This window comes from Clavelina lepadiformis, chromosome 8 (genome assembly GCF_947623445.1).
Source record: "Clavelina lepadiformis chromosome 8, kaClaLepa1.1, whole genome shotgun sequence".
NCBI lineage: Eukaryota > Metazoa > Chordata > Ascidiacea > Aplousobranchia > Clavelinidae > Clavelina > Clavelina lepadiformis.
In genome coordinates, this window is record NC_135247.1 from 6,491,417 (window position 1) to 6,509,585 (window position 18,169).

General features: G+C 37.7%; 2 protein-coding genes across 5 annotated transcripts; one reads left to right on the top strand and one right to left on the bottom strand.

Moving 5' to 3' along the window:
* Nucleotides 1–2,026: 2,026 nt before the first annotated feature.
* Nucleotides 2,027–5,768, top strand: LOC143469789 (uncharacterized). The gene is made up of 5 exons (XM_076967606.1): nucleotides 2,027–3,289; nucleotides 3,404–3,627; nucleotides 3,859–3,974; nucleotides 4,046–4,169; nucleotides 4,336–5,768. The coding sequence occupies exons 1-5, from the start codon at nucleotides 2,329–2,331 to the stop codon at nucleotides 5,422–5,424; spliced, it is 2,514 nt and encodes an 837-aa protein (XP_076823721.1). The 5' UTR covers nucleotides 2,027–2,328; the 3' UTR covers nucleotides 5,425–5,768.
* A 371-nt stretch (nucleotides 5,769–6,139) lies between these two features.
* On the bottom strand, nucleotides 6,140–17,591 carry LOC143469517 (uncharacterized). 4 transcript variants are annotated; one of them, XM_076967246.1, is made up of 39 exons: nucleotides 17,447–17,591; nucleotides 17,267–17,362; nucleotides 17,000–17,160; nucleotides 16,869–16,927; nucleotides 16,696–16,795; nucleotides 16,425–16,580; nucleotides 16,095–16,225; nucleotides 15,926–16,011; nucleotides 15,774–15,857; nucleotides 14,912–15,156; nucleotides 14,740–14,801; nucleotides 14,557–14,656; nucleotides 14,293–14,448; nucleotides 14,051–14,181; nucleotides 13,722–13,858; nucleotides 12,828–12,875; nucleotides 12,581–12,753; nucleotides 12,391–12,449; nucleotides 12,204–12,306; nucleotides 11,916–12,071; nucleotides 11,244–11,371; nucleotides 11,096–11,166; nucleotides 10,962–10,994; nucleotides 10,826–10,852; nucleotides 10,519–10,670; nucleotides 10,369–10,427; nucleotides 10,150–10,249; nucleotides 9,881–10,042; nucleotides 9,686–9,813; nucleotides 9,517–9,620; nucleotides 9,348–9,410; nucleotides 9,049–9,123; nucleotides 8,813–8,905; nucleotides 8,505–8,637; nucleotides 8,278–8,389; nucleotides 7,944–8,167; nucleotides 7,660–7,826; nucleotides 6,454–6,483; nucleotides 6,140–6,386 (listed from the first exon to the last, which is right to left on the bottom strand). In XM_076967246.1, the coding sequence occupies exons 1-39, from the start codon at nucleotides 17,532–17,534 to the stop codon at nucleotides 6,316–6,318; spliced, it is 4,263 nt and encodes a 1,420-aa protein (XP_076823361.1). In that variant the 5' UTR covers nucleotides 17,535–17,591; the 3' UTR covers nucleotides 6,140–6,315. The 4 variants fall into 4 exon arrangements, with proteins under 4 accessions (XP_076823361.1, XP_076823360.1, XP_076823362.1 ...); XM_076967245.1 differs by having other exon boundaries at nucleotides 12,581–12,756; XM_076967247.1 differs by lacking the exon at nucleotides 6,454–6,483 and having other exon boundaries at nucleotides 12,581–12,756.
* Nucleotides 17,592–18,169: the final 578 nt, after the last annotated feature.

An 18,169-nucleotide genomic window follows, 5' to 3' on the forward strand; every position in this document is an offset into this window, starting at 1 on the left:
ACTTCATATCAAACCAACGCTCCCATTATTTTCTTTTTATGAGAGAGAGACAGAAAGAGAGAGAGAGAGACTGAGTGAGAGCGCGAACGAGAGCGTGAGCGAGAGAAAAGGTTGGTGGGTTGTGTAGTAACAATATTTATGCTCGCTCAGTTAACACGCTTCTGTCATCCGTAGTAAATGAAGCTACATGTAGCAGCAGCATTGCTTATTGTTATAAAAGTATCAAATACCGATTGAAACCGATGCGACCTTCGTCTCATTTGTATTGTGGGAGCGGGAAACTGTATCGCTTAATTGGCGACTTCTGCCTTTTAGATGTCACATTCCGTTGTCTAGGCTTCAAAATATTTCGTATGTGCATGCTGTTTAGAACTTTGTGGGCGACGTGTTATGTACACATCTGAATTCTGAAACCTGTATGTACGCGGTTTTCAAAACTCTTATACTGGCAGTTTTTGTTCGCTTAGAATCTATCACCACGTTACGATTACCGTTGCCGTAAACATTTTACTGCTGACTTGGAATGGTTGGTGTTTACCTTAATGTGAAACGGCTTATGTCAACAATGAAGTCTCCTCGTCTTGTTTCTCTTGTTGACATATCCGTTCTTTTATAGTCTACTTTTTTCTCGTCCGTTTCTAACGCCGGGAATGGACCTGGATATAAAACAGCCTCACTAAAACCTTAACAAAAGGCGTCGTCATTGAATGTTATGACGCTAAACAAACTTGTCAGACGAATATGTTGTCAGCAGGGTACGAGGTAGCTAGCAACAAAGAAATTAGGTAGAAGTTGCTAAAAAAATATACTTTTACAAAAGTATTGTATGTGTCCGCATATTATTTCAATTTCGTAAACTTGCCGCCTTGTATAGTGACCGTGTATACTATAGGATGCCATTATAGCTAAGGAAGGCGAAAAATCATACAGCCGCAGATGTTTGTACTGAAAAGGTGGTTTAACGGTAACAGAAAATGCGAAGGAAAAATTGGACTAAACTAGATCAATAACTTATGGTTGGCCATTTTGTCACAAACAAAATATTTTTATTTTAGTTTTGCACCTCTCCGTTAAAACGATAAAATTATGACATCGTTATGATGTCAACAGCATCCGCATACGTAATGATCATAATGACCAGTCCACTTCAGACTATGGCAAAAAACTAAAAGGGTTAGTTGTGTTGAAAACTAGAATATAGCAAAAGAAACCAAATTTTGTTCTATGGAAATTCGGTTGAAAAATTTTTGTAGCAGTAATACGAACAAAACTTTACAGTGTTAAAAGGGATAACTCCCATTTCCACGGGAAGCAGTTATTCGTTTGGATAAGATATCGACAAGTTCTAGAAAGTACTTGAGAGCACACTTCGAAGATTTCAGAGCTTTTCAATTGTTCATGAAAGTTTGTAGGTCGTGGTGAACTCTCGAGGTATTCTTGCGTTTAACCGAAGTCTTGTTTGTCCCTTTCGACTATTTTCACTCAACACACAGGAGGGGTGGTTGGTAAAATTTCGAGTAGGTTAACCCAGCGTGGTGTAAGAGCCCACATTTCTTTTTGTTTAACCACTGTTATTAAGTAAACAAGCAAAGTTGGTTCTTATTCTTAAAATAAACGTAAAACTGGTCAACAAATCGACAGTGAAAACCTATGTCTATGACGTTTTAAAATTCAAGAGAGAGTTACTCAGCCTTTTAATGTAGTTAGTCATATAAAATAACTAACTTCAAAACACAATGTAAATAGACAAATATTGGTTTCAAGGGTATAATCTAAAGTTTTCTAAACCAACATGCTAGCAACAATGTTGTGGGAAAACTAAATATGACGAGTTACTTCATACCATGGGGAAGTCTCCTAAATAAATAGCTACTATTGTGTTATAATTATTACGCTTGGTTGGATCGCTTAACTGATAACAGTGGTGGGTCGTGAGTGATAATTATTTCCTTTCTCAAGCTATTATTCCTTTGCGGCTACAAGACGGATCTTTTGTGACGAAATAACCTAAGCTGACAGAGTTACTTGTTGTCACGCTACTTGTCTTTTGATTTGCTTGGCTTCAAAGCACAATGATTACAAGACTTTTTCACTGTTGTGTGGTTTGTATATCATAGCCTACGTTTAGTGCTGAAAGTAGCCTTGATAAGACCGTGAAAGGTAAATCCGCGAAATGATTGGACTTTTCAGAAAATGAAAAATTGTTCAATAGCGCTCCTGATAAATTAGAAACGTACAGATCGTGCAAAGTGGAAAAATATTAAAAACCTTCTAAACCAACCCGAGAATTGTCATGTTGGATTTAATTTTTTCTTTGTTTCAGAATTGATGTGCAGATGTGTAGGCTATTTTACAATGACAGCAGTTAGCGCAGTAAGCCTCTCGACGACACAGCTAAATGATTTGCCAGGAAACAAGATCACGTCACAAAAGGAAAGGCCGAAACCGCCAACAACGAAAAGCAAAGCTGGGTTGGTGATGCATATGCGTGCAGCACCCAGCGATCACTTTATCAGCGCCAGAGGCGGACAAAATGAAAGACTTGTCTCCTTCAAGGAACATGCTAAGGAATCAGCTAAAACATCCTCTGTAGCAAAAACAATTAAAGCAATGCCGTACGCGAAAGGCAAAGATCCCTTACGTTCTTGCATCCCGTTCAATTATGACTCAACAAGAAGAGAAAGTGCAATCTCTTTGAAATGTGAAAGCCATGAGAGCTCTTCTGAAACGTCCGATGAAGAAGACAGCGACGATGACTCCACCATTGAACATGTTCCTCAAGCATCCGGACACAATTTAAATAAAGCGAAAGAGAAACGTTTACTGGAAAGTTTGATGCAAGTTGATGATGAGGAAGATGACAAATTGCTGCGGATTCAGCTCCAAACAGATGAGGATATTTATCAAATGTGGCGACGTGCTGGTGCTAAAACAACTGAGCCTGGAACCAGGAGCCAGGGCTACGGAAACAATAAAATAAACATTAAAGCTACCCCACCACCACCGAAAACAGGATCCAACGCCGTAAGATCGTATCGAGGAAGAAAAACCTGTTGGATTTCAGGATGGGATTCCTTTGACAGTATTGCATGTCCTCCTAGGAGCAAAGTCGAAGCAAAGCCTAAGACTACGGCGATGAATGCATCAAGGCCTCTTCCAAAATACGTAAACGATCGTAATCTCAACGAACCAACTTATTTATTTTTCCATTACACCGACATTAAGCGTTACATTGAGCAATATCGAAGTCAGCACGTTTGTGAAGACTTGACCAGAAAATATTCTAACTGTAAGTATATGTCATGGAAAAAAGCCCAACAAGCTTACATAAACTGAATAAACACCTATATACATTAAATAAGAAACCTTTACAGTCTTTGAATGTGTGTTTTTTCAATACCAGTTAATCAAACGGTTGACATTTTCCCCCGACCACCTGTCATCAGAGAAAGTAATTATCAAGTTAAATTCGACCTACAGCCAACCGACCACCGTTACAGATTGGTGCCTCCAACTGCTAAGTTCATAGGTAATGTAAAGTACCATGATGAGACAAGTAAAAAACTTTCTAGTGAAAAAGGATTTCAAGACAAGGCAAGCCAAATTTATCATCAACAAATAGCAAAGGTAATGAAACTGCAATATATAAACAATACGTATTTATAAATGTATAAATAAATAGAAATGCGCCAAAGAATATAACATCTAACTAAATTTACTGCTGGTTGCTGAGATTTTCGAAGTTTCTGAGTATGAGGTGGTACAGTAGGTGTTTAGGTATATTAAGTAAATTAACAAAACAAACGTTGCAGATGTTGTTTGTTGAAACTCTCGTATCATCTCACATTTTCGCCACAGGCTCCACAAACTGACCCGAGCTTGATGCGTCTGGATGTTTACAAAGGTTCCAACCGCACGAAGTCACCGACCAGTGAAAGCTGGGCAAGCAACTCAGACAAAAGCGTGCAACAAAAGTACTAAAAACTTAAGAATATAGAGACTTACTTTGTTTTTACCGCTTTAGCAAACATAGTTGTACTGTTAGATTGAACAACCACATGAAGAATATTCGGAAGCAAATTGACGAAAGACGTATGGGTGAAAACAAAGAAAAGACCGGATTCACACACCAGTCAAATAGCAATCAATATTCTCTCAGTGGAAATCAGGTGAGACTCTGTGAGTATCTCTTCTTTTTGGTTTAATCGCTGAGTAAATTAATAATAAAGTAAACAATAAGACATACCGGAAAACTAAGCAAGTGCGCAATTCAAAGATTCTAGGTCCAAATTATCTTCAGCCAACCGCCTTATAGTTGTATATACTTCTTTGTAGGGTGCTCTGGCCGATATGCCAGCTCGAGTTGGAAGCCAAAGAAATTACGATAGAAAATTTCACAACTCTCCCTTCCCGGCCCCATTGGTGGAAAGCTGGGAACAAGTGAAACCTGAAAGTAACGATGCAGAACTCTTTGCAAAAATAATGCACGCCAATAGTCAGGTCTTGGAAAACGCACCGACTAGATCTAACGATAGCAAATTGGAAATTCCATACCAAACAACGGATAAATGTTTTGCCGTTCAAAAAGTACACAAACTCAGAGTAGATCACAAGGGAGCTCGTAAGACAAAATTCAATCAAAATGCGCAGAAACACATGAACCTGCTACACCAAAACGTTATCTTACAAGAGGATTATTTTCCTGAAAACGAAAATAGTGACGGGAAGTATCAGTTTAGTAACGAGCAATTGGTCTATGAGACTTTTGATAATTCTCGTAACGGAAATTTCAAAAACAACAGAATGAAATCCTTAATTGCAGCTGAAATCTACAACTTACAGCAGAGGAAAATAATTACAAGCGAGCAACGAAAAAAACTTCACAAATTTCGTCTTGCTCTGTCCAACATGTCATACCATCCTAATAAAGCTGTGCCGACTGGACAACAATGTAATAGCGCCACCAGACGGGTGATAGCTGGAAGTATAAGAGCCTTTTATTCAAAAACAACACAAGAGGATCATTTGGCAGAACAGAAAAGACTTGAATCTGCTAAATCTCGGGAAACGATTAGCCTACAAGACGCCGAAGATAATCAACCGATTATAGTTGTCAGTCAACCACACTTGAGGCAGTTTGGAGACGAATCCCGTAACAAGTTGGTTTCTCCGTTAATAAGCAGGCCTCTTATCGGCGGAAAACCTGTCGAAAAACGCTCCAACCATCCGGCTGACGCAAAGCAATTTACTCGAATCACCGACTTGCTGCAGGTCAGAAAAAGGCAACGGAGTCATTCTGCTACCGGCTCACGTGCGGTGTCAGCAGTCTCCGTCCAACAACGACATAACTCTGCATCCAGTTCCAATAGCAACCCGAGATTGGCAAAAGTTGGCTGCATTAAACGAGAAAGAAAGAATCCCTAAATCCGTTTTAATGCATTTGCCTAAGTTTTTGTTTATCTGTTGATAATCGACAGCGGTTGGTGAATATTATATATAGGATAACTTACTTTTATTAAAATTGTTATAAGTTAGTATAACACAGCATCAACAAAAGAAAGGCTCCACTTGTGATTTTTGTGATGTTATGTTTTGGTATGATATTTTATATGTCTATAACTTTGCAGAATTTTACTTTGTTATTTTTCTCTCTCGCATTGAACAGTATTTTGCATAACGTCATGTACTTCTTTGTTTAACGTTGCTTATCACTGAAGATATTTTTATGCTGTTTTTTTTTAAATAAACCAAATGCAGAAGCAGATATCTTAAAATTCAGTCACAGTAATGTCTGTTAAATGCCCAAGTAATTTGCAAATTTTAATCGAGGTTGTTGTTTAGAAAAGTTGAAGAAATGAGGTTGAATTTCATAAAAATCATATTTACTTCGGTTAATCTAAATTTATGTAATGTATTACACGTCGAACTTGCATAAACGTACCTTGCCGTCGGCTTCACTAAGAGAAATTGCAGATAACTTTTTTGGTTTTTCTTTGTATATTAACAAGAGAACAAAAGCGATCAGACGACCAATTCGCATGAGGTTTTCTCGTACAATGACAACAATTTAAATAATTAAGCCTTCGTTGTCTATTACAGTCGGAAAACATGATCCAATTGACTCCAGTTACACAGCATCTCATAGTTACAGAACTTTACTTACGACGAAAAACTTAATAACATTGAAATAAGTTAAGAAGGCATGTAGCCTATAATCTTTTTGCAAAACGTGACTGCGATTACCAAAAATAAATCAGATCTTTTCGTTTCCAAATTTCAGCTGTGACTTGTGCTTCATTTGTTTTGTGCTTTCTTCTATTTAAACGTGTAAAGCCCAGAACAAGCAAAACCGGGAAAAGAATCCCATAAAACTGCAACGCTTTCACCTAAAAAAAGTTCGTGTGAGAAAATTCCAGTGAATACGTTTCTTCTCCCTTCGTTAATGTTGCTTGCCTGGGTGGAACCGAGATTTATAAGAAGTTCCTAAAAATGAAAGCCTGGTAAAATGCAAGCATAGATTCGATTCAGTTAAAAAAGGCAATAGCCGAGACTGATTTTAAATCCTTCCACCTATTAGATTACAATTCTTTCGGGTTAAAGATTAGATTAGAACACTCACTATTGTTCCTATCAAAACTACGCTGAAGAAGTTTAAAGCGTACGCGGGCAGTTCGTTTAACTATTTCTGTATACTTTCAGTTACACAAAAAGTGCTGCTTTTTTTTCAACACTATTATAGGCGAAGATAAATTATTACAGTTAAAGCTGAATAAAACTTTTCGTTCCTAATTGAAAATGAATGCAAACGTATAGAGCCACGTCTACGGTATCTACAGTGTAATGTCAAAAAATTTCAAATGTGTAAAAAATACTGAGATAATTCAAGAATTATGTTTTAAATTATGAACATGATGTTAGTCTTATGATGTTATCTTATGTCCTCATGTGGCGGCAGTTGGCGCACAGAGCCACATAGAAATCTAAACTTGTGTATGACGTTATTAATGGTGATTTTTGTTCATTAACATGTTTTATCATTGGTCCGTTTGTACGTCAAGGTCAGTGACCTCAAATCACGTCGGGGTCAGCAATTAAGAGGTTCTTGGGGGTGTACTGTAGCTTTAAAGTCTTTCTTTGAAGATTTCTAAATAACTGGCTGTGACTCCTTAGTGTTCTTCCCAGGCAGCACTATTTAATTGAAAAAACGTCAAACTCATTACAGCAGGCTATACCAGGGGTGGGCAAACTTTTTGTACTGAGGGCCACATTTGAAAAAATGTTGCAGCCGGGGGGCCGCACACTCTCATTACAAAGTAGGAAAATTTACCCGGTGTGTAAATAAACCCGTTTTCTTTCTTCACTGGTGAAATTTTGTCCAAAGTTTGCGTGCTTGGTTATACTATACTATACCGCTATACTATAGTATAAAGCATATATTTGGCAACTGAGTTAGCTCAATCTACATACGACCGACTGTGACGGTGTCACCAGTAGAATGAGTTACCAGGCCAGCATGGTCAGTGACCTTTGGCAGCTGACCTTGACGTACAGACGAACCAATGAGAAAACACGTCAATGAGCAAAAACCACAATGAATGACGTCATACACAAATGTAGATTTCTATGTGGCCCTGTGGGGCCAACTGTTGCAACACTTACTTGAGCATGATTGTGAGCGAAGAGTCTGCATTGTTTGCAAAGCAATCTCCACAGCACGTCTGATGTATTGCTTGTCAGTTTGAGGAAGATTTAACTGAAGTATTTCGTCCCATTGGCAACGATTTGAAAGAGTTTGTAACGTCCACTGCTTGATGTTTTCAAATGCCCTTTGAAAGATACAGGTGTGAGATATTGTTCCAAAACAAAGCATAAGTAATATATTTCTTTGGACGATGATACAATCGGCATACCGTAGTACCTACTCATAGAAGTTATAAAATAACCTGCAAATGTCATTTTTATCCCGTGCCCAGGCAAAGCTGTAATAGAAATCCTTAGCCTTGTCGATTATTTCATCAAGGACTCCATTTTCACACATACTGAAGGCAATGCTTATGTGATAAGGATAAGGAAGTCGCAGACCAGCGTGAAAACAAAAGGCATTGATTTCTTTATTTGGCTCCGTTCCGCCAAATGAAGTAAGATCGTGTATGAAAGACAAAATACTCTAGAAAACAGCCACTGCTGTATTAAACATTTAACCGATTCCGTGTTACAACGTGAAACTACATTTAATTGTATGAGTATTGCTGCAGTTTGATTAAATTTTTCTTTCACCTTTGAATTGAAATTGGGTATCTGCATGCTGTCAAGCTTATTCCGTCCTCCACCGAGTCTACATTGCAATAGCTGGTTACCGATGCAACGCAGGGCGCTATCAACTTGTTCCCTGCGGTTGTCAAGTCAACAGTTACAAGTCTTCTTATAAATTATCAAAAACCTATTACAAACGATTATCAAATCGAGTATAATCTACAATATCTCCGACTTCGTGTAGAACTTACAAACACGATGCTGGTCCACGGTAAGTACTCGGAAGGGCAAAAATCTGCTCGCATCGAAACATTCCGTGGATGATCTGCTTCACGGAACAGGAAGGAAGGAATTCCAAATCTTCCTCCTCATTCAAAGGAATAGCTGCAAGCAAAAAGTCGAAATAATCGAGCTCTAACAAACGGACGTATACCTGATAACACATTTATACTTGATTAGTAACTTCAACACGTAACTTTTCGACAGCAAGCTACTAATATACAAAAGCTAAGCAGGTCGCTTTTTAAAAAAGTGTGTGATTGCGTTGCTCATAACTTACATAAAGTGGTGCTCATACTCCCAGATTTTATTGCGGTTGTTTGTGAAGCTGCTGTGCTGCCCTCATAACTGGTTGTTTCATTCGACTTGTATTCTAAAAAATCAAGTTTTCAAGCAAATAAAATTAAAGCGTCTTTATGGCAAGAAGCAAATAGTTTGAAAAGTTTTCATTTTGTAGCATATCATATCAAACGTGGCCACGTATACTGTCCACAGAGAAGTAGATAAATCCCTGACCTGAATGTGAGTTTTTGAAAACTTGTGGCGTCGTCATTGCGTTTGTCGAATATGCGTCAGTTTGTAGCCTGGAACCTATGAAAGTAAATATCTTTAAGTTTGGCTCAACTTTAAAAAAATGGCAAATTTAGACCGGGGTTAAACCGGGGTGAAGATGACATATAATTGTTTGATTTAATCCGTGTTGCCGTATATCCCCTAACAAAGAAGTGCACCAAAGTATCGTCCAATCAAAAAGGGTTTCGGATGAACCCCAGACGTGGCGTGGCGCGTTTTCATTGAATAGTTTATTCAATTACCTGCGCTTGTGGCTTGGATCGTGAGCTCCGTAACTTGATATATGCTTCCGACAGTTGTCAAGTCTATACCATAAGTTATACAATAATATAATACAAGTTTAAAACTGTAACAAACAAATGTGTCCTTCTGTTATGGACAAATAATATGCAAAAACGTATTCAACGGTACCGGGTGGTTCTGCACTTGGGCCATCATTCTGTGTGATGATAGCAGTAACCATGTTAGTTAGAATGCGCTGTACGGCAAAGTCCTCTATTATGGACGTGGGGTATCTAGAATTTATCACAATTCAAACGTTTTCGCAATTAAGAACTTTGCGCTTTAGAAGTCAGCGTACCTTGACAGAAGTGTGTAACCAAGTAATACTCTAGAAGGTGAACCAGTAATCCTGGCATAGTTGTCTAAATTTCTGCTGTCCGCAGAAAATCTTACGTCAAAACTGGCAGGTCGACGTGATCTCCATTCCTTACAGACATAATAAGTCATATTCGGTGGTAATTCATAAAATGCAAAGGCATCTTCTGCAACCAACCTTCATGTTCCAAATCAAAAAATAAACTTCACAAATGGTTGGATCTCTGCCAGCGTTGTAAATTTGAAAAGTGTGGTATTCAACACGGAAATTTCCGACCGAAATATTTCCGCTAAATGTAGAAATATCCCCGTTCCCGTCGCTTCCCGGGTTACCAGAAACCTTTTAACAAAACAGAGCTCAATAATCAAAAAGATGTAATTACCTTTAGGTACGCAAGTAAAATATGAAGAACTACATTTTTCAAAATTTAAACAATGTAAACTGACCTGAATCTCAAAAACGGTGTAATTATCTTGGTCAATATCTACAGATAGCAAAGCCACAAAAGGATTGCCTGCTCGCGTTTCAAATTGAAATCCCGGAAAACTAAAACAAATTCTGTTTTTAAAACTGTCGTATAAATGTTTTTCATGTACATGTGTAGGCTTATTATCACAGGACTAAAATTAACAATAAGCTGCAACATAGATAGGTGAAACTGGAACCTGTAGGATTGGTTGTATACAGCATGAATAAGCTCTTCGTTGTCTTGGCGTAAGAAAACCTTCACAGAAACAAGGCACACAAGCCATTAGCATTCGTAATTTAGACGGTGTAGAAAGATCTTTGTGGAAGTAAAGGTTATTCGAACATACCTTGTTTCCGTTATCATACATATCATTTAAGCCGTCCAATATAGACCTATTGTCTACACCATCATAGCTATAAGAGAACCAGTTGCTGTAAGAGTTCCGAAGACTTTCCTCGATTCTCGCGATTGATTCCAGCGCTTGGCTTACGTTTGGGCCTATTGTACAAATAGAATTTTTGGAAACTCGTACTTCAGGTTGTTCAGTATTAATAGCGCCATTTACTTTTTTGTAATGCAATAAGCTAATTGTCGATAAAAAGCAATAAAGAGTAAAATAATCTTTAAAATTAAAAGTAAATTGTTGTCATTACCTGCTGTGTAAACCGATGGCATGTGATCTGGAAACAAAAAGTTGACTATAAACAACTTACATTAGTATACGTCAAGATATGAATGATAGCAACAATAAATTCCTGATAAAACGCTAGACTTTTCTAAAAGAAATACCTGTAGTGGTCGAAGAATTTATTGCAGGCTGATCTATACAGTAAACATATGTAGAATAAATAAGAAGTACAAAGACGTACAAGTTTAGTAGTTTAAATATTGTACAAGTGTAAATAATCCAGACTATATCCCACCTATTATGCGAAATATTAGTCGACGAAGAAATAACCTAATCATTTCGTCCGTGATTTGTCGACCACCCGACCTGTTAAAAGATAGATGGTTGTTTTTAAAGACGGAGGGTTACAAGGATAAATTTATGATGTAGATTAACACTCATACCCTGATAAAAGAGCATATCCCACAAGAACGTTGCTTACGTCACCGACAAGTCTTACTGCGTTGGAAACTTCGTTTGTTTCCGTGGAAAATCTCAGTACAAAAAACTTTCCCGTATTTGAGCTCCAACCCTAGAATAAACCAACCAAAGTATAAAGTAAAAGCCTTTGTAAGATTGACTCAGCAGTCAGGCATTGGCAAGATTCATCAGCGCGAGCATAATGTAACTTTACATTCTACAAACTCTCCTACAAAAGCAGAAAAACGTTTTACTGAACTAGGGTTATTGGATGTGAAAGCATATATAACATTACAAAGCAATGGTTCTCGATCTGAAGTCTGTGAATAGTTTTCTGAGGGTCATCGGAAAGTTCAAATTTGAATAATAATTGCCTTTCAAGGTGATTTTTTTTCAACCGTTATTATTATTAATAATATTATTATATATTATAACAGAAGCGTGCAACATACGGCCCGTGGTACCTACTTATGTGGCTCGCCTCCAGCGCAGACTTCATCAGGTAGGCCATTATTTTTAAATATTTTTAACCTTTGTCTGCCCCTTAGCATCATTACACTTGTACATCGTGGCCCATTGCGACAAATAGTTGCACGCCTCTGTATTACAACAAGGTATGCTATGCGACGATCTGGAAGTTTGCAGTTTGTTTTAACCTGGTGAGTCATGGCGAAATAAACTTCACAAACGCTGGGATCTCCTGCACCGTGCACTTGAAAGCTATGGTAGTGTATTATAGAACCGTGTTCCTTGACCGAACCGCTGTTGGTCGTTATTTCACCCCTGCCGTCAGCACCGAAATTCCCATCAACCTGACAAGTTTAACATAACGCTGTTTTATTATGGACAAAATATGTTAGAGGAGGAAAACTGTTTAACGTAGCCTACGGTAACACGCAAACAAAAGTATTTGAAAATACTTAGTTAAAACTCCTACGTCTTACCTGCATGGTATAAGAGCGAACGGTATTACTGGCATTACCTATCAAAGCTAAGGCCAAAAATGGGTGACCTTCTCCACCCAGTCTAACACTGTAGGTGCTTTCCCTAAGAAATAACACTTGAAGATTTCGGAAAGATTTCGCTTCACAAAAAACACGTAACACAATGTCAGGTTAAAGTTAAACTAACCTGCGTACGGTGTTATAGGCTTGTTTATCAGGTACGTCTGACCCTTCGTAGAACCTTACCTGAGAAACGTTGATTTAAAATTAGATTCCAGCATCCACTTTTAAATGCGGTAACTGTTGCTAATATAGCTTAAGCCATCATGTAATAGCTGCGTATATGATTGATGTAAACGATGCAGTTCAACACATACCATATTTCCAGTGTCGAATAAGTCACTTCCACCGTCTTGAATCGCGCTTCTAGGGAAAGTCTCCCCGTCGTATGTGTAGTTATGCCAGAACGGAATAATATCTGGCAGATCACTTTCCACAGAAGACGCTCTTCTGAAAATTTCATCCAATGAAGGTGGTTGAGCGTCTGATGCTGCTGAAAAACGACCGGTTTCCATCACGACCAAAGTAACATGCGCCGATGTTTTGGATATAACTAAAATTTACCTTCATTGAAAGCGGTGGAGCTACCAGGGTTGGGAAAATTTGTTTGCCCTAAATGAAAACAAACAGAAATTTAGAATCCACCCTAAATATTGTCTTTCATATATCAACGTCAATAATTCTTCAACGGAAGTTGCATGGACCTAAAATACCATCGGTACTAAATAACAGCTTTTGGTATATCAACAGTGGAAATCGTTGTTACATATGTTGTGCAAACAGTACATATAGTTGCATTACATAGGCATTGGTAGTTAGGTGCAATGCGGTATCTTTCAAATTTTTGTGATTACTTATCAAGCAGAGTAAATATTTTTCTGCAACAGCAAAAACGAAATATATTTCGGTTGTAAATTTGGAAGGAAAATGAGAAGAGTGAAATAGCATGCTGAATACAAAAAAGAAAAATTAAATATTTAACTTTATAATCCAGCAGGCATGCACAAAACACAGATATTAATTTTAAATTGTACCCTCTAATTTAGGATAAAACATAGTTTTCTACGCATCTGTTCAAGAACCATCCAACATATTTCTCGGAAAAATGCAACAGCGGCACCAGTAAAGAAACTGAGGTCTAGTCACTGTCGGTCACGTTAATAAAACCAGGGAAGTTCCCTAATTAGCAACTACCCCATAGGCGGTTAACAATAAAATAATCCAGCGGGCGATTCTCACGAACAACGAATTGTAAGTGATTTGTTGTAAATAATTTGTCAAAATCCACAGTTCGCACAGACAGCAGCTGCCAGAACTATTATACTACCGGTAGAAATATACAAACATATAACGTAACACGATGCGCGGTAATAGGCCATATTATGTATGTGTCTCTTCACACTTTTTCTGGTATTCATAAACTTTACCAGACAGTATCAGAAACGTCGAAACTTTTACCTGTAGTTTTAACTTGATTAGTGGTAGTGTGGTCGCGGTCTAATGCTTCTTCCAGCAGCTCTCCTGGTAGCACCGCTTTGAGAAAGACGCTCAATGACCTTCTCACTTCCTCATCAGTGATAAACTCGCTTTGGTTTCTTTAAAAGGAGAATCAAAATTTTGAACGTGAAATTTGGATGACAAACGGTTGTTAACAAAAGTTGCAAAAGAAATATCGGTACTGTCGGCCAACTGTTCGTAGCGCATATCAACAAATTCTATACTTAACCATGCACCGAGTTTCTCTAAGGTAAAAGGATGCACTCAACAAAACTAAGCCTTGCGCATACTTCGACAAAAGCATGTAGGCCAACAAGACGTTTTGTGGTCTTCCACTGAGACGGACAGCGTTATTGGTTTTCAGAGTCGAAGTTGAGAAACTGATGATGTCAAAATCTTCTCCTGGCCTCGACATCCACAGCTGAAAGCAGAATGAAATAACAAGGTTTTAAATTACATAGCTTTACAGGTTATTACAATAACTGCAATCAAATCAAACAACTTGTATAGGTTGGAAAATAAAATTATTTACTTGGCTCGATATGGTGAAATAGACTTCGCACAGACTCGCATCGCCGGAATCATAAACTTGAAAAACGTGATAACGTAGAAGAGAATTCCTGCCCAATATCTGACCATGTGTTATCCTGATATTTCCTCGTCCATCTGCCCCAAGATCTCCTGAAACCTTGTAGCAACATAATTTATAGTTGGTATAACACGTGTTCGAAACATTCCGTTTTAGCTAACTTATTTTCTGTAACAAACTTATTATGATGTTTGGTTATATACGTACATTAATCGTGTAGCTGTGTCTTTCTCTGTTAGAATTACTTATCCAAGCTACAGTTACAAACGGATGAGATGCAATGGCAGAGACTTTGTAGCGCAGAAAACTGAATAATAAAGGTTTTCAGAGGATAAACATTTCAAAGTGTGCAGCCAAGTATACTCAAAATCAATTTGACAAAAAACCTACCGATAATTGTTACCGTATATTAAGCTGTCGATGTCCTGATTGTTGTCTTCGTATAATTTAACCTGATTTAGGACAAGTTTGTAATAAGCAAAATAACTGAAGTTGTGAAACGTGTAACTTGTTTTTTTTGCAGAAGAAAAAACAACGGGCGAAAAGTTTGAGTTGAGCTCACAATATTTCCATTGTCGAACAGGTCTCTGCCTCCATCTCTAATATGATCCTGGGGATGCGTTACTGCGTCATATCGGTGATAATGAAAATTATCGATTCCATTCGCGATTACATCTGCAATTGCCATGATTTTTTTCATGATTTCGGCGAAGTTGAACGCACGAATCGTTGGTTGCGTTTTTGTCGTAATTGATGACGTGATCGATGTCGGTGACGTAGATGGTAGTGATTGGCTGGTTGTAGCATCTGTATTGCGTAGACACAAACATACCAATATGGAAAATAAACTGATTTCTGTTTAATCATTTCATGTCGTTTCAAATAATTTATTAATAGCTATCAATTCGTGCAACCCTCTCGGTATATGTTTATGAAATAACGACACGAATATAATGAACTTATGAACTTATACAGAACTTTTGGTAAGGCGGAAAACGATTAAAATCATCTGCGATTTTTGTGTGGCAGAAAAGAGTAAATAAGGTTAATCATTGTCTTCTATACAATCTAAACTCGAGGGTTCTTGTCTTTAACCCCATTGCCGAAATCATCCAACTATGTAATAAAAATCATAACTAAATATTGTTTGGCAAATTCTTCGGTTTTATTTAACGCTGATGCCCAAACTAACCCAAATCCTCAAAGTTAACTTCCAAATTATCGACAAATTTTTATTATTAACCTACTATCTTTTATTTGGTCGGATTATTCCGATGTTAGTATATGGATGTGTCACTCTTCTATGCAATTATACAGTAGCTAAATGCTGTTCAGGAGACCGACATATTCATATCAGTTATCAGCCTCACTGGCACAGAGAGATGAAAAATACACAAGTTTCCTTATAACACAGTGTAACTCACGAAAAGTGGTAGCATTTTCCAATAACGTTGTCCCGAAAACTTCCGTCGACGTTCTTCCAGAAGATATCCGTGAAATCTTAGTTGCTGCCAATAAAAGTTAAAGCATGATCTTAGTTGCGCACAGTTATTACCAGTTTGATGACAACGCTTACTGGCAATGGGTTCGTCAACGACAAGGTTCAAAAGTTGATTTAACGCTCCGCGCACTTCATTTTCCGTTACCAGGTCACTATCACTTCTGCAAATTTCAATTTTGAATGTTGTATTCTTTACAAGACTGAAAGAAATAAGATGTCGTAACTAGATTGTATTTTGTGTTACTTTGATAGCAGAATATAGCCTAGTAAAAGGTTTTGTGGTCTTCCGGTAACCCTAACTTCATTGATAGCTGTCAGGGTAGTCTGAGGAAAGCTTACAACTTCAAAAGTGTCTTCATGTGTTGATTCCCAAGACTATATAAATACAATATTTGCATAACCGAACATTATCAATCTAAGATTTACTCAGCCAGTATCTTCACACTACTATAAGATATTCATATGGTTATGTATTAGAAATTAGGGTTACATATTGTTTATCTATCACCATTAACCAAGGGAGCGAAAAGCACGGTATTAACCTTCATATAGTATAATAATTAGTTAGTCGTACTTTGGTGGCAATTGTAAAATAAACTTCACAGACGCTTGCATCTCTGCTGCTGTAAATTTGCATGGTGTGATATTTTAAAAGGGCATTAAACGTTGTGACGCTTCCATTTGTTCTGCTGATTCTTCCTCTTCCGTCAGCACCGAAATCTCCAGTAACCTAAACATGGGAGTATTGTGATCAGTTTCCAGTATTTTCAAACTTTTCTGGCAAGGAGCAGAACAACTGCTAATGAGAATTAATGAGATGACTTGAACCAAGCACCTAAATATACCTGCAAAGTGTAATTATGTTTTTCTCCATCTTTGTTTTTGATCCATACCAGAGTGAGAAACGGATGTGTGTTAAGAGTAGACACAGAGTAGCGTGGAAATCTAGATGCAATAAACATATACAGAGTAGATATGCGAAATCCACAACAGGCCTGGTTGTAAGTTCGTCCTTTACCTGTAAGTTTTGCCATAAGTCAGCTTTTCAGTTGCAGTCTGGTCCTCGAAAACTTTAACCTGCAAAGCAGTTAAATATGTCAGAAAAACTTGAAAATACCTCAACCTGCACATTACTCATATATTACTCACCATGTTTCCAAAGTCATACATGTCCCGGCCACCATCCCTGATGTGGGTGACGGGGTCGGCAAGAGAGTCATAGATATACGGGTGAAAGTTTTCTACTTCTCTGGCAATTTCTTGAGACAAAGAACGATATCGCTCCAGAGTTTCTTCCAGGTTAAAAAATACTGACAACACATAAGAGTGCGCTATAATGGCGTTTTCGATCCCTTTTTGTGCCTGCTCTTCCAATTCTACGAAAATAAACTCCAAGCGACCGCATTTTCCCTATACCTGCATTAGTGAGATGTCTGACAGTTGGCCTAACCATCACATCCTTTGTTAGCTTTGATCTTGGAGGTCCGGCAGAAAGAAAGCTTGACACTCGAACTGCGCACATATATCACGAAGTTTTGAACATTTCAATCATTACCCAGTGATATTTCAAGTTAACTTTTAAAACTTGTAAATTACCTTGACAGATTGCATGTGGAACTACAAGTAATATCGCCAAGAGGCCAACAGAGCTGCTTGTGTGAAGAATAGATCCCAGTTTTTTCATTTTAAAATTAATAAATATAACAATTTAACTATCCCGAAACAAGATTTCGATTTTTGAAAAAGGAAGAAAGCGTGATGGTATAGAATTACAGCAGACAACTGTCCCAGTTTGATTTAGTGTCATTTGAGCTTAATTTTTTGTTAAATTGTCCGGAGTTGACAAAGTTAATACATTTGATCTTTAGCTCGCAAAGGTTCGGTTCTCGAATTCTGTCCTTGGTTCAAATCTTGGCATGCTTATCAAACTGATAATTATAATTACTACTATCTTTACTTTCACAGTTATGGCAAAAAGAATTCAGATTCGTTCAAAGACGCCCCTTCTAAAACTACCTCCACCCTTAAAGGACCAACCATTACAAAAAAGGAAATACAAACGTAAATTAAAAAGTAAAACCTCAATACCTATCCCATGTTTTCATAAGATCTTTTTGATTTTTGTACTAACTGTCGCATTTGAATACCTCGTCTGATCATTCTAACCGGACATCTCGACTTTTCACATGAAATGCTGCAACTAAAAGTCGAAATAAAATCTTTTTAACCAAAATTGATGATCGGATCTGATGCCATTCATGTAAGTCTGACGTAAGTTGTCAATAAAACGAGCACGTTTTGGCAAAGGCGGCTATAAAT

Excerpts from the sequence above, each read along its gene's own strand:
- LOC143469517 (XM_076967245.1), bottom strand. The coding sequence starts at position 17,534 with ATGAAAAAACTGGGATCTATTCTTCACACAAGCAGCTCTGTTGGCCTC. Across the intron at positions 12,757-12,827 it reads CTCCACCGCTTTCAATGAAG|CAGCATCAGACGCTCAACCA; the intron begins GTAAATTTTAGT and ends GTCGTTTTTCAG. Across the intron at positions 10,853-10,961 it reads AAATTCTTCGACCACTACAG|ATCACATGCCATCGGTTTAC; the intron begins GTATTTCTTTTA and ends TTTTGTTTCCAG.
- LOC143469789 (XM_076967606.1), top strand. The coding sequence starts at position 2,329 with ATGTGCAGATGTGTAGGCTATTTTACAATGACAGCAGTTAGCGCAGTA. Across the intron at positions 3,290-3,403 it reads GACCAGAAAATATTCTAACT|TTAATCAAACGGTTGACATT; the intron begins GTAAGTATATGT and ends TTTCAATACCAG. Across the intron at positions 3,628-3,858 it reads ATCATCAACAAATAGCAAAG|GCTCCACAAACTGACCCGAG; the intron begins GTAATGAAACTG and ends TTTTCGCCACAG.